The following is a 15,901-nucleotide window of genomic DNA, read 5'->3' on the forward strand; positions in this document are numbered from 1 at the left end:
TATGTGGTCCAGGCACAAGGCATCCTTTCTTTCACTTATCTGGGGTAGGCCAGTGTATCCAGAGTTGGACTCCATCAGAGAATGATGTCATCATAAGATAACCAGCAAACTCTTCAATGTGTCCGTGACCTTCAGGCCTGGAACCCGTCCCTGTTCCTACCTGCTGCCCAGAATTCTCGTAGGGCACAAAGACAACTTAAAACTTTTTTATTTAAAAAGCTGGGAAAAGGGAGCTTGCAAGTAGCATGGGATGGGCGTCACCCTATAAACAGCAGCATTCGCTCCTAGAGTTCCCAGGGGTCCCACTTCAAGCCACAGTGGAAGAGATACAGCTTTCTGGGAACAGCTGTTTAACTAAGTAGCTCCAAATGTCTCTCTATTAGTAAATAAGGGGCGTAGTGACAGCAGGTATTGATGCAGCAGTTTACTTGGTAACGGTACTAGCTGTTGAAGAGCTTTGGGGTGCCGGTGGTCCTGGCAGGTCTCTTGCGTCTGGAGTTTGTTAGCTGACACCTCTGAAAGGGGATGTGTTCTGCTCCCAGGCCCTTGACACCAGTGGGATTATTCTTATTTTACAGGAACACGGCTGAAAGGGGGAGAAAAGATAAAAGAAGTGTGTACAGATTCGTGGGAGCCAGTGGGTCGAGTCTGTTCCCCAGAGGAAGGCTCAGCAGCTGTTACTCACCAGGAGCCCCCATCTGATGTGGCACCCAGAAGTTTTCAAACTGCACCTGTCACAGCAAAGGAAGTGAACCTCGACGTACTCACGAGTGGAGTTGCCTGTCTGCCAGGTGAGTAACTGAGCCAGAGGGATGGGCAGGAAGTGTTATGCTGGAGAAGGGCTGATGTAGGTGTGCTGCTGGTAGGGGTGCATTTTAGACTTTCCCGGGGGGCAGGAGGTCTGTGTGTGCCGTATTCCTTTCACTAGAAACATTTCTGAAATTCGCTCGCCAGCTCTTGGAGCTTTCAAGCTGAGTCGCGGACTGGCAGGAAACAGGAACTCACTCTCAAGAAGGACTGGATAATTTGCATCCAGGAGTCCTAATGTAACTATAACACCCTTGTGGCCAAGACGGAGTCCACTCTGTGGGGTGGCTGCGGTCAAGGAAAGGTGCACACGGGAACCCAGCAGGGAAACTCCCTTCCACCCCAGGGGCACCTGTTCCAATCCCCAACGTAAATACATACACACTGGAACAGTACAATGAATATAGGAAAGGGAAATATTTATTTACAGAGGGATGAATTTAGAAAAACAGCAGGAGAAAGATAAGGGGAGCATTAGAACAAGGGTTCATCTACCATGAGTGTCCAGTGTGAAAGGGTGGATGCCAAGCACTGCATCTAGACTCAGAGCTCAGGAATCCAGGACAGAGTTCCGGTCCAGCAGTGAATCTTGGGTGCTCCTGGTTGGCTTCGGTGCCAGTAAACTTTCCCCAACAAACCCCTCCAGTTTCCTTCTCTTCGGCTCTCTGCAAACCCACACAGAGTGACAACCGCCCCACTTAGCTAGCTACTGCCTCCCTCCTTATTCCCAATGCAAAGTCACAAGCCCCAGTACTGACAGTTGTCGCTGTGTTGATCCCAGGATATTAGAGACACAAAGTGGGTGAGGTAATATATTTTAGGGAACCAACTTCTGTTGTTGAGAGAGACAAGCTTTCGAGCATATGGCTATAACTATGCTGCAGAAGACAGCAGTCATACATCATGATCTGGATAGCTTGGTAAGCTGGGTCTGTTCAAACAAAATGTATTTTAATACAGTCAAATGCAAGGTCTAGGAACAAAGAATACAGGCTGTACCTAGAGAATGAGGTGCTGTGTCCTGGAAAGCAGCAACTCGGAAAAGGGACACAGTGGACCAGCAACTAAGCAGAGCCCCCTGTGCACTGTAGTGGCAAAAAGGGCTAATGCAATCTTTGGCTGTGTAAAGGGGAATAGTGGGCAGAAGTAGGGAGGTGATTTTAACTCAGCATATGGCACTGGTGAGACCAACACCAGGATACTGCATCCAGTATGATGCTTTCCAGTATGATGCAGAAAAGAGCCACAGAAATGACTCAAGGGCTGGAGAAAACACCTTACAATGAGAGACTTCAGGAGCTCAATATGTGTAGAAGGCCGAGGGGCAACTTGATTACTGTATATAAGTACCTTCGTGGGGAGAAAATAACACCTACTAAAAGGCTCTTTAATCTAGTGGAGAAAAGCAGAACACGAACCACTGGCTGGACATAGAACCCAGACAAAATAGAAATAGGGCCCCGTTTTTTAACAGTGAGGATAATTAACCATTGGAACAAACTACCAAATCAAGTCTGGATGCCTTTCTGGAAGATATTCTTTATCCAGGCACAAGTTGTTGGGCTCCACACAGGGGTAACTGAGTGAAGGTCTCTGGCCTGTGTTATACGGGAGGTCAGATCAGATGATCTGATGGTCCCTTCTGCCCTTAAACTCTATGAATCTATGAAAAATGCAAACCAAAAATGTCACATGCACGTAAACCACTTAGAAATAATAACCCATGAACACAGGTGCAGCCTTCCAGAAATGCTTGAAGGGAACCTTCATCTGAGGGAGGAGCAACATCAGAAGCACTAAATGCATCCAAATCATCCCCGGGAAGTGGGAGTGCCCAGCATACTATTAGGAGGAGTGGAGGAGTGTGAGCTGGGGGAGATGCGCACATGCTCAAACACACACAGACACCCCCCCCCCATGAGATGTTAGACATGGGTAGGGGTTATGGGAACACCATGGTTACAGTGAAGAGAGTAAATATAGTTTTATAAGGGGTAGGAACTAACAGAGGAGGTTCAGAAGAGGCTTTCCTCTGGGCAGGATGTTTCATTAGTCAATTGCGGCAACCCTTGCACTTTCCTATGAATTATCCAGTACCAGCCATTGATGGAGACAGACCCCTTGTCTGATCTGGTCAGGTAATTTCTATACTCCTATGTGGGAATCAGGGGAAAGTTTAATCCAGTTCTTGCGGTTAATAATTCTGAGGACAATAACTGATGCTTAAGAAAAAGGTGAAAACAACCCCTGCTGAACTTGACCATTGTATCATCTTGTCCATAAAGAGAGGATTCTGTCCTGATCTCTCAGGAAGTCAGATAATGTCCTGGAGCATGAGAGTTTTGAGGACTTCTCTCTTAACTCACAGAGCTACGTATATTATTAATGAACTCTTTCTATTTTATCACCATTTTCTGGTCGTGTATTGCCTGGAACAGAACACAATATTCCAGGTGCAATAACAGTGCTCCTGATTTATTTAATCTCCCTTTCAGACCTGACTTTAGAAGAACAAAGACCATTTAATGGTCCTGCTCCCTGAAAAGGAGTTAACCCTACTTGTGATTTCCCCTCTGTTTTAAATAATGGCTGCTCGGGGCCCTGGCTCTCATTGCTGGACTTCACTGAGAGGTTTGCTCCTAGCAGAGCAGATCTGTTTATTTGGGGCTCATTGTGCCCTCACTGAAATGACTTATTTACTTCATTTTATTTCTATTCACATTCCCTCCAAGGGACAGCAGGGGCCAAGTGGGTAAGATACAGAAAAGTGTAATTTAATTATTATTTTTTTAGGATTCTGCTTTTGTTAGGTTTCTTGGGATGTTTTTAATCATGTCATGCCATTTTTACGACTGGAACAAGAGACATGTGTTCCCAGCTTGTATAGATGAGCGGTCTCCTCAGAACAGTGAGATCGTGGGATACAGCAATGCTGGTAACTTGCCCTTGCCTGGGGGTCTCTGCCAGTTTTGTTGAATAGAAGAGACCAGGTATGGATCTCTGAGGTGAAATATAGAACTCTGAAACACACCGGTCGGGTGCAATTGCACTGTCCCCTTGGGTCCTTTGCTTCCTTGTTCTCAGTGCAGAGCCAAGCAATCCCAAGCCAAGCAAGGAGGATTGTTGAACACCAATTAACACATCTTGCAGAATTCCTGGGATAAAGATGGATAACCTCTTAAACCCGCCCCCCTCCCCCCATAACTTCTGCCCCTGGAATTTTTGTCATGAAGGAGAGAGCCACAACTGCCTTTCAGCTCTCCTTTCCTGGCTGGCAAGATCAAAGGTGTTTGGTGAAAGCAAAGGTCTTTCACCTGCTCCACGCACAGAGCCCTGGGGAATTCAGCTTGCTCTGGGTGGGGGAATCAGCTGCCTTGTGCATGCTCTCTTTGTTCACACCTTAACCCGCTGGCATCCCCTGCAGAAGGACGCCAAACCTCCTGCAAGGTTAACAGTGTGTGCCCAGCGCCCATTGTCCCTTTAGGGCTACCATAGTGTGATGGGCTCCTCCACAGTGAGGGGAAAGCCATGCTTCTGATGCTTCCACCTTGCGCTGGCCCTGGAGTGGGAGCTGCGGGTTCTCTCTCTGTAGATTTGTTCTGAAGAGGAGCCTGCTGCTTTGTGTGCTGGGAGACTGGGCTTTCCTCCCTCCGCCTGGAGTATTAGTCCTGAATTTGATTAGGCTGCACACAGTTCTTCAAAGCTGTTTAAATTCCTTCCAGCTGACAGCAATCAGCTGCAGAAGTAATCACGCTGGCTGAGGGCCAAGAGGGCTTTAGGCCCGTCAAGCCTGAGTTGTATTACTTTGTGCAGTGCTGAGTGTGGGCCTGAATCGCTGTTTCCAGTAACTACAACAGAACTTTATTAGAGACCGTGCAAACAGCGAGCGTTATCTGTGCCTCTCAGTGGCTATAGTACTGCTTCAATGGCAGGTCCTGGTCTTCTCCCGATGGGCACTGGCATGTTGTAGAGGTTGTGTGCTCAATTCTGTGGGGGTGGGAAGTGGGGGAAGAGCCTTTGGTCCCAGTAGCGATGCTGTAATTTACAGGGAGCATAACTAAGGGCTGTGGGTGAGATGGGCTGCCCTGGGGGTAATCTGTGGGGGGTGGGGAGGATCCGTCAAGGCTCTGACAAATGGCAGATGTTAAAATAAATTCTCATTTTCAGGCACCAGAGACAAATGTGGACGTGCAGTGGCCATAATCACCACAAGGAACACGATTTGGCTAAACCCCCATTGCAACACCAACGAGCTGGTGGGCCTCCTCCTGTACTTACACAGCATCCCAAGGTTGGTGCCATTTCCAGGCTGGGCAGGGTGTCAGACAGGCAGGACAGGGCAAACTCGACTGGGGGCTAGCTGAATGGAGCTGGCGTCCTTTGGCAGCATGAGGAGATGGCCCCAAACAGCTCTGAAACTGCACGAGCAACAGATCCGCTGACTGCGTGCTTTGGACATGCAGCGTGCGGTATACGCATGCTAAGCAGCAGCGTTATGTGTATCTTGTTCTACGTTTCCAAGCATTGCCATAAATCCAAACCATTTCTCACTCTTCTGCATTAACTCCAAAAATAGGGCTTAGAAAACCTGACGTTGACAGTTCTGGGGTAGCCCAGCAACAGCCCCGTGACATAGTTCTAGGAAACAACCTTCCTGACAGCCTGTCCTCCAGTGACGAAGGCAGCTGCAGAGGCTGAGCAAGTGTGCCTCAGGTGGACGAGCGACATATTGGCATCACGGATGTGATGCAGTTTGCCAGGAAGGGCTAAACGCATTCAGAATGTATCCGTTTGTCACGTGCTGTGTCGTTTCCCCCCTACTGCTGCTGCCATGGGCTCCCTGGCTGACGGGGCTTCTTCCAGCTCCTCGCAGACTCCGTTAGGTCTTAGCTCCTGGTCTGCGTTCTGTAATGCTTTGAAAAATACGATTAGGTCCAAGTGTGAGCTTTGTCGTCAGTGCAGCCGAAAGGCTGCTGCGTGCCAGCCCTTGGGCATAGTCAGTGAGTGCTGCCACTCCCCATGGCTTTCCTCCTCACTACCTGCCTCCAGAGAGATGTGATAGTCTGTGTTGTCTGCAGATTTGCTGCTGGGGTCTGGGGTGTGGTGCGGCATGGCAAGAATGACAGTGTCATGGGAGGAGGTGTGGTAGGTGGGGCATCAGGAATTCACTTAGCAGTAAAAGGGAAGAAGAAAGAGCAGCCTAGGCAACTTCAAAGGGAAGATATTGTGGCTAATAAAAAGACGCCAGTTAGTGGCTTCCCTTTACAGAGTGGTGTGGGTATGCCCGGCATGGTACCCCATGTTATCTAACAGTACCCCATGAATAACCCGTGCTGCACTGGAGCAATGACACACTAACTATTTCTTTCCCTTTCCTCACAGAGCAGAGTGCCGAGCTTTGGGCCTAACCATTCTGGTAGATGCTCGTCGCTGTTCACCAGTTCCTGCCCTTTTTAAGGCTTTCAGCTTAGTACAGGTGAGCCCGCAGAAGCAGCCCCAGCCCTTTGGCCCCAGGCTCTTTGGTGTGGTTGCTGCGTTCCAGCTGCCAGCTGCCCTGAAATCCATCTGTGCCATCCCAGGTTTTGGCTGCTTTCAGGAGGTGGAGCGCTGCCCTGTTTCAGGGGGACCCCTTGCCTGTACTTCCCAGTCCTCTGGAAAAGCCAGAGCCCTGACTTTGGGGGGGAAACAGCTGCACTCCTTTCAGCCACTCTGAGAGCCTTGTCCCCAGGCCCGTAAGTGCTGTCCATGGAACTCTGCTCAGAATGTGCAACCACATTTCTGGCGAGTGTCTCTGTTGGCATCAAGATTTTGTTTTCATTCATCAGCTGCGTGAAATACTCAGTGGACCGTCACCTACAAAGACGCATTAGAAGTGAAGCAGAAAGGCTAGGGCTGTGGCTCGCGGGACTGTCCCTGAAGGAGAAGGGCGGTGCTTTATGTCAGTGCTATTGGGAGGAACGTGTACTGCTGTTGATCTGGCAAGGGGGTGAATGATTGGAAGCAGACATGCTGTAACTTAATCTTGTTTCAGGTCAAAGGCTTTCATGTCAGTCAGCTGGAAATCAAGTGTATTGTGTTGACACTGATCAGAACTTATTTCCCATCTGTTGTTAGAAATCCAAACGAGGTAACGAGTTGTAGCTACAAGTAATCATGGTTAAGCAGGTGCCTCTTTGCACTGGCCTTTTGGCCCTGCAGGGTGTCCACTCAATCAGACTCTGAATGAACCCATGATGAGATTTTAATGACACTTGTGCATGCAGAGAGGGCAGTCTGCTGGCTGCGTGGGTGGTGCTTTGCTCTGCCAAATCAGAGAGCTGGGGCTGAGTCATGGGTCTCCTCTCTTCCTTCCAAAGCTGGGTGGAGTTGGGAGCTGTGCTCAAGCTCCCAAGCAGCATGCTTCGCCCCTGGGGCAAGGGAGTATCTCATGGTGCTGAGCTCTTGCTCCCAGTGCTGCCAGGGTAACAGTCACAGCTCCTAGGAAAGGGACTGTCTTTCATTTCACAGTGTCGCTCCTTGGTGCCCGGGTCAGGGCTCTGAAAGGTGCATAGCTGTGTTTCAGATGACAGACTTCCTAGAAATCAGTAATGCTTTTAGGGAACTGGGTGATCAGAACATAGGACTAGAAGGGGGGATCTTGGGTCATTGAGTCCAGTTCCCTGCTATCATAGGTACCCCAGTTGTATAATCCTGTTAATACATTTATCAAGCTCCATCTTCAAACCAGTTGGGTTTCTTCTCCCCACTCCTCCTACTGGGAACAATTTTCCAAGGGTTGTGGTGGAGTCTCCATCACTGACTATTTTAAAGCCAAGATTGGACGTTTTTCTAAATGTTATGCTCTAGGAATTATTTTGGGGATGTTCTCTGGCCTGTGTTATGCAGGAGTTCAGACTAGATGATCAGAATGGTCCCTTCTGAGCTTGGAAGTTTCAGTATCATTAGTCACTATCAGTATCATTAGTCAGTATCATTATCCCCATTTTACAGATGGAGAAAGTGAGGCACAGAGAAATTAAAGTGACTTTCTTACCCAGCAGGCCAATGGCAGAGCTAGGAATAAAACCCTGTACGCTTGAGTCCTAGGCCGGTACCCTAGTACTCTATTGCCTAGAGTATAGACTAGAATATATTTTGATGTTCATACTCCACTGTATCTCAGGGGATGGATGGTTATATACTCCTGTTTTTTTGCCAGAGGAAAAGTACTATCATGGAAGATTAGGGTTGGAAGAGACTTCAGGAGGTCATCTAGTCCAACCTCCTGCTCAAAGCAGGACCAACCCCAACTAAATCATCCCAGCCAGGGCTTTGTCGAGCCAGGTCTTAAAAACCTCCATGGATGGAGATTCCACCACCTCTCTAGGTAACTCATTCCAGTGCTTCACCACCCTCCTAGTGAAAACGTTTTTCCTAATATCCAACCTAAACCTCCCCCACTGCAACTTGAGACCGTTGCTCCTTGTTCTGTCATCTGCCACCACTGAGAACAGCCGAGCTCCCTCCTCTTTGGAAAACCCCTTTAGGTAGCTGAAGGCTGCTATCAAATCCCCCCTCACTCTTCTCTTCTGCAGACTAAATAACCCCAGTTCCCTCAGCTTCTCCTCGTAAACCATGTGCCCCAGCCCCCTAATCATTTTTGTTGCCCTCTGCTGGACTCTCTCTAATTCGTCCACATCCTTTCTGTAGTGGAGGGCCCAAAACTGGACACAGTACTCCAGATGAGGCCTCACCAGTGCCAAATAGAGGGGACTAATCACTTTCCTCGAACTGCTGGCAACGCTCCTACTAATACAGCCCAATATGCCGTTAGCCTTCCTGGCAACAAGGGCACACTGACTCATATCCAGCTTCTTGTCCACTGTAATCCCCAGGTCCTTTTCTGCAGAACTGCTGCTGAGTCAGCTGGTCTCCAGCCTGTAGCGGTGCATGGGATTCTTCTGTTCCAAGAGCAGGACTCTGCACTTGTCCTTCTTGAACCTCATCAGATTTCTTTTGGCCCAATCCTCCAATTTGTCTAGGTTACTCTAGACCCCATCCCTACCCTCCAGTGTATGTACCTCTCCCCGCAGTTTAGTGTCATCTGCGAACTTGCTGAGGGTGCAATCCATCCCATCATTCAGATCATTAATGAAGATGTTGAACAAAACCGGCCTGAGGACCAACCTCTGGGGCACTCCGCATGATACCAGCTGCCAACTAGACATCGAGCTGTTGGTTACTACTCGTTGAGCCTGATGATCGAACCAGCTTTCTGTCCACCTTATAGTCCATTCCATCCAATCCATACTGTTTTAACTTGCTGGCAAGAATACTGTTGGAGACCATATTTAAAGGTTTGCTAAAGTCAAGGTATATTACGTCCACCGCTTTCCCCATATTCACAGAGCCAGTTATCTCACCATAGAAGGCAATCAGGTTGGTCAGGCATGGCTTGCCCTTGGTGAATCCATGTTGACTGTTCCTGATCACTTTCCTTTCCTCCAAGTGTTTCAGAATGGATTCCTTGAGGACCTGCTCCATGATTTTTCCAGGGACTGAGGTGAGGCTGACCTGTCTGTAGTTCCCCGGATTCTCCTTTTTCCCTTTTTTAAAGATGGGCACTACATTAGCCTTTTTCCAATTGTCTGAGATCTCTCCTGATCACCATGAGTTTTCAAAGATAATGGCCAATGGCTCTGCAATCACATCAGCCAACTCCCTTAGCACCCTCGGATGCATTGCATGCGGCCCCATGGACTTGTGTATGTCCAGCTTTTCTAAATAGTCCTTATCCTGCTCTTTCACCACTGAGGGCTGCTCACCTCCTCACCATACTGTGCTGCCCAGTGCCTTGTCTGTGAAGACTGAGGCAAAAAAAGCATTGAGTACTTCAGCTTTTTCCACATCATCTGTCACTAGTTGCCTCCCCGATTCAGTAAGGGGCCCACACTTTCCCTGACCACCTTCTTGTTGCTAACATACCTGTAGAAACCCTTCTTGTTACCCTTCACATCCCTTGCTAGCTGCAACTCCAATTGTACTTCGGCCTTCCTTGTTACACCCCTGCATACTCGAGCAATATCTTTATACTCCTCCCTAGTCATCTATCCAAGTTTCCACTTCTTTTAAGCTTCCTTTTTGTGTTTAAGCTCACCAAAGATTTCTTTGTTAAGCCAAGCTGTTCGCCTGCCATGTTTGCTATTATTTCTGCACATCAGGATGGTTTGTTCCTGTGCCCTCACTAAGGCTTCTTTAAAATACAGCCAGCTCTCCTGGACTCCTTTCCTCCTCATATTAGCCTCCCAGGGGATCCTGCCCATCAGTTCCCTGAGGGAGTCAAAATCTGCTTTTCTGAAGTCCAGGATCTGCATTCCGCTGCTATTCTTTCTTCCTTTTGTCAGGATCCTGAACTCGACCATCTCATGGTCACTGCTGCCCAGGTTGTGACCCACTTCTACTTCCCCTACCAATTCTTCCCTGTTTGTGAGCAGCAGGTCAAGAGGAGCATGGTTCCTAGTTGGTTCCTCCAGCACTTTCACCAGGAAGTTGTCCCCAACACTTTCCAAAGACTTCCTGAATGGTCTATGCACTGCTGTATTGCTCTCCCAGGGGTGATTGAAGTCCCCCAGGAGAACCAGGGCCTGTGTTCTGGAAACTTCAGTTAATTGTCCGAAGAAAGCCTTGCCTACCTCATCCTCCTGGTCCGGTGGTCTACAGCAGACGTCCACCACAACATCACCCTTGTTGCTCTCCCCTCTAAACCCAAAGACTCTCAACAAGCTTTTCTCCAGTTTCATACTGGAGCTCTGAGCAATCATACCGCTCTCTTCCATACAGTGCAACTTCTCCACCTTTTCTCCGGCACCTCTCCTTCATGAACAGTTTATACCCATCCATGACAGTGCTCTAGTCATGTGAGTTACCCCACGAAGTTTATGTTGTTCCAGTCACATCATAGTTCCTTGACTGTGCCAGGACTTCCAGTTCTTCCTGCTTGTTTCCAAGGCTTCTTGCGTTCGTGTACAGGAACCTAAGATAACTAGCCGATTGCCCTACGTTCTTAGTATGAATCAGGAGCCCCCCCCCCCCGTTTTACCCTCCTCCTTGTGTTTCCTCCTGGTATCCCATTCCCCCACTTACCTCAGGGCTTAGGTCTCCATCCCCCGGCGAACCTAGTTTAAAGCCCTCCTCACTAGGTTAGCAAGCCTGCCTGCAAAGATGCTCTGCCTTTCTTTGTTAGGTGGATCCCAGCTCTTCCTAGCAATCCTTCTTCCTGGAACAACATCCCATGGTCGAGGAATCCAAAGCCCTCTCTCTGACACCACCTGCGTAACCACGCATTTACCTTCACATTCGATGGTTCCTACCTGGACCTTTTCCGTCAACAGGGAGAATGGATGAGAACATGACTTGCGCCTCAAACTCCTTTATCCTTCTTCCCAGAGCCACGTAGTCTGCAGTGACCCACTCAAGGTCATTCTTGGCAGTATCATTGGTGCCTACATGGAGAAGTAGGAAGGGGTAGCGGTCCGAGGGCTTGATCAGTCTTGGCAGACACTCCGTCACATCCTGAATTATAGCTCCAGGCAAGCAGCACACTTCTCAAGTCTCCTGGTCTGGTCGGCAGATGGATGACTCTGTCCCCCTTAGGAGGCTGTCCCCACCCACCACCACCCATCTCCTTCTCTTGGGAGTGGTGGTCGTGGAACCCCCATCCCTAGGACAATGCATCCGATGCCTTCCGGTCGACAGGGTCTCCTTCTGATCCCTTCCCTCAGAGGGCTCTTCCAAATCCTTCTCTGCAGTAGTACCTGTTCAGAGAGCCTGAAAACGGTTTCTTACCTCTATCTGCACTGGGGGTATATGGGTTCTCCTCTTTCTTCTGGAGGCCAAATGCTGCCAATTTTCTTCCCCGTTTTGCACTGCCCTCTCTGAATCTTCAGCATGCTCTGCCTGCAGTACCAAATGCTGACTTCTGTCCAGAAAGTCTTCATTTTCTCTGATGCAACGCAGGGTTGATACTTGGGTCTCTAGTCCTTTAACCTTCTCTTCCAATAGGGAGACCAGCTTGCACTTTGTACAGACGAAGTTGTTTCTATTCTCTGGGAGACAGACAAACATGGCACTTCCTGGGCAGGTCACAACAGCTGATGGCTCACTATCCGTATTGTCTTCCTTCTAAGAGCCTCTTCAGATGTTGTATTTACTGCTCACAGAAGCCAGAAAGGCAAAAAACTCTGTGGGAGCTCCCCACAGACAAACTACTTCTGTTTTCCTCTCCTCTGTTTCCCGCCGCTGTACTACCCACCTTCTCCTGTCTGTTCACCTAATTTGATGGAACATCTGCAGTTATCTGATAATGTGGTTGCGAGAATCAACGGGCCAGAGTTATTTAGGGAATAATTAAAATGAGAGGACGCAGGTGCATGTGGCTATCCCGTTTTCAGTGACTAGCTGTGCATTTCCTTCCTTTCAAGCCGAGTTCACAGTGGTCTCTGAATGTGACTCATTGGAACGCAGTGCAAATGGAATTTGCTAAGCCATATATTTTTAATTCTGTTGAGAAATGGAAAATAGATCCTGGACTATTTCAGACCCTGAACCTGTCCTTCTTCCATGTAAACCTGTCACATTCCGTAGTGTTTCCAAAGGCAAATGTGTAAATGACATGGCTGAAGGACAAGGAGTTTGGCCTGGAATCTGCACAAAAGGAGCATTACAATACCTAACGTTTAGGTGCTAGAAACTCCCTGTGATCCACAAAGCCTGAGTTAGGTGCCTTGGCTCCACATACAACGAATGGGGAGAATTAGGTGCCTTAAACTGCGAGTCACAAAAGCCAGCATGCTAGGTGGGGAGCTGCCTAAGCTAGCCAATGGGACAGGTCAACAAGAAGGATGTACGCTAAGCTGCTCCTCTCTAACCCCCTCTCAGAGATAGGGGCCTGAATCCAGGCTGCTGGCAGGCATCTATTTCTGCCACTGATTCACAGCCAGGAACCCTCGTTGGGGTTAGGCGTCCACTCCAATTTCGCAAGCAGCCAGTGGGGAGGATGACCTCCCACATAGCTTTTAGCCCAGTGGTTAGGGTATTCACCTGGCACATGGGAGACTCCTGGTTCACATCTCCCCTCAGCCTGAGGAGAACAAGGGATTTGAAGCATGCTCTGCTACTTCTCAGGTGGATGCTCTAGCCCCAGGGCTATAGGACATGCTGATGGGGGAGGGTATTCCCCTAATCTCTGCCTTGAAGCTATTGCACGGTGGCTAAATAATTAAAGCATCCTTAGAGCAGGAGGAGTGGACTCTGGGTCTCTCACATGCTGGGTGAGTGCACTAACCACCAGGTAAGAGTCATTTTCGGCATGGGCGGTGGGTGAACCACAAGCTCAGGGAGGCTAGCTCCACCCCTTCTGCCTGAGGTCCTGCCCCTCCCGCCCCCCTTCCCCTGCTGAATCCCAGAGGGCCCCCTCCCAGTGGCCGCCAGTCCCCCTGCCTCAGGCCACCCGAGCGCCTTCAGCCCCGGAGCACCAGCGGACAATGTATGGTTCCCCCGCCCAGCCCCAGAGCACTGGGCAGGCGATTGGCATGCCCCCTCACAGCCCCGGAGCACCAGGGGGCAGCAGGCGGCCCTCCCCCCCCCAGCCCTGGACTTGGGCATCCTCAGCCATCCGAAGTGCCAACCGCCCTAGCTCCAGCCCCAGCAGGCTTCCCGGAAGAGGAGCAGCCTGCCTGGGCTGGGGCCAACTAGTGGCAAGCAGGAGGGGGCTTCAGGGTGGAGCATGGGCGGGGCCATGCGGGGCTGTTTGGGAAGGCACAGCCTTCCCCAGTCTCTTATACGTGCCACCCAAAATTCTCAGGGTTGTCTTTTCTCCCTCACTCTGGCCTAAATCACTCTTTCATTAGTTCTCCACAATGGAACAGCTTCAACAGGAGAGACATATCCCATAGCTCAGTGGTTAGGGTGCTCGCCTCAAAGGTAGCAGATCCCTGTTCAAATCCTTTCCCCCTCTGAGGCAGAGAGGGGACTTGAACGGTGGGCGGGGGCTCTCCCATCTCAACTGAGTGCCCTAACCCCTGCGTTAAAAGTTACGAGGGAGATCCTCCTTGTTCTCCCAACCACCGCCCTAGGTGTTTTGTGTCAACTTGCCTAAGGAGCCCAATCCAGTCGCTGTACTCAGCAGGCATGTACCGGATTGGGTCCTGCACACGAGTTAGGTTTGTGAATCGTCCTGGGGCTTAGGTGTCTGGATACCTAGAATGAGGGAGGCAGCTGTGTACAAGCCCAGAGGCATACACATAGGCAGCTAGGGATCTTTTACTGCAAAGTTTAGTGAGTTTAGGTGGCTACAAAGTTCAGTGGAAGTTTTGTGAATCGCAGTGGAGCCTGGAACTGGGACTTGGATACCTAAGTACTTTTGTGAATTTAAGCCTTTGTGCCTTAGGTGCAGATACTTTATACCTATCAGTCATGCTCATACTTCCATAGATACAGACTTCTTTCAGCAATACAGAAGCTTCCAACAGCATATGTATTTTGTAAGAAAAATCAAATATGTTTCCGTATTCTGCTTAAAACGGAGTGTAGCATGATCCCACTACACCCTGTTGATACAGAACAAAGCATGTCATTTCCACATATCTCTGTCTGACTGGGCTGCTTTGCAGAATCTTTCAGGTTCTCTCCAGGACACTGCTCTTTGTGGAAGAGCTGTCATCAGTATACACTGATTATACTGTATGACCAGTGAAGTTAGGGAGTGATACCCGTGCTGAGAACTTGTTCTGGCTGTTGTTCCTAGGACGTAATGTTAACTGCCCATCAGAGGGGAAATGTCAATCTTTATAGCCTTCCTGGCTACCTAATTTCCCTCTTCTCCTCACAAGTTATGGACTCTTGTAGTTGCTGAGCAAATGGGTTAGAAAGCTCTCCTCATCTCTGCACAGCAGAAAGCCAGGTGACTTTCATGGCTGCTGTGCAGTGCCACTGGGCAGCTCTTTGGTTAATGAGCAGCAGGACTGGGCCAGTGCACAGTGAAATTCTGAAGGGTAATTAGTGATCTAACACCTGCAGGATTTTTCTCTGCTTGTTTTTGTCACACTCTCTGGTGTGGCTCACAACCAGGAATGCCTACCTCAGGGCAAACAGTCAAAAACAGGGCAGACACCCGAAACTGGTGGTGTGTTCCATAATTAGATTTCGCAAAGCTGGTACCAAATGTGAACTCCTGGATCATTATAACAGTCTTACCATGGAGTCACAGACAGTCTCCTGAGACTCTCCAGTCTGTCTTGCCACCTTTTAACGACCCAGTCAGTGGTGCTGACCAGAGCTGCCGCGACCCTGTCCCCTCCATTCCATGACCCAGTTCTGAGTCGCGACCCACGGTTTGAAAACCATTAGTCTAGGTGTACCTTCTCCTGCCTCAGCACAAGGGGACAGACTAGATGATTTCTCAAGGTCCCTTCCAGCCTTGACATTTGTAAGATTCTATGATTCTAAGACCTTCTAACTAAAATCAAACAAAAGTGAACTCTGTTCCGCATGTGGAGATTCGGCTATGGACACAATGCCCCCTCTCACTGATATGTCTAGGCCTCAGCATATTGGGAGCACATTGATTTTATAAAGAAAAAAATCATAAGACCCAAAACAAATGTGAGACTTTTCAAATAGATAAAGGGTTAGCATCTTCCCGCCACCTTCCTTATCAAGCACAAAACTTCAAGAACCCATCTTCTGGCTTCCTAATGGACTCTGCTAATGAACAGCATGACACTCCTAAAATTTTAAATAAAGGACCAGCGGCCCATGATGTTAGCTCTCTGCTTCAATATGAAGACTACAGGCCCTAGATTACTATGCTTCATCGTTAGCTGATCCAAATGCTACTTACAAGAGTAAAGGAAATGTCTTTCAAATATTTGGAATCTTCCTGTTTTATGGAGGACCTGGATCAGTTTTAGCTGAGAATACAGAGATATACATTTCATGCATCAACCATCTCCCTTAAAAGGCAAGACCAACACGGGAAACTGCCTGTTGCAAACTGTTGCTTTTTCTGTTGCCCTCACACACACTTTCCACTGCCACCCTTTTCCCATTTCGACAT

At 49.0% G+C, this 15,901-nt stretch overlaps 1 protein-coding gene across 4 annotated transcripts in view; it reads left to right on the plus strand.

Moving 5' to 3' along the window:
- The window catches only part of PLEKHG4 (pleckstrin homology and RhoGEF domain containing G4), a 172,707-nt gene that overhangs the window by 43,645 nt on the left and 113,161 nt on the right, over window positions 1-15,901 (plus strand). For all 4 annotated transcript variants that reach the window (XM_073307290.2, XM_073307293.2, XM_073307294.2 and 1 more), the window contains exons 4-6: window positions 579-791; window positions 4,975-5,098; window positions 6,190-6,283. In XM_073307290.2, coding sequence (XP_073163391.1) covers window positions 579-791; window positions 4,975-5,098; window positions 6,190-6,283 — 431 coding nt within the window. The remainder of the gene's footprint in view (window positions 1-578; window positions 792-4,974; window positions 5,099-6,189; window positions 6,284-15,901) is intronic.

The sequence above is a fragment of the Lepidochelys kempii genome, chromosome 12, assembly GCF_965140285.1.
Source record: "Lepidochelys kempii isolate rLepKem1 chromosome 12, rLepKem1.hap1, whole genome shotgun sequence".
Taxonomy (NCBI): Eukaryota; Metazoa; Chordata; order Testudines; family Cheloniidae; genus Lepidochelys; species Lepidochelys kempii.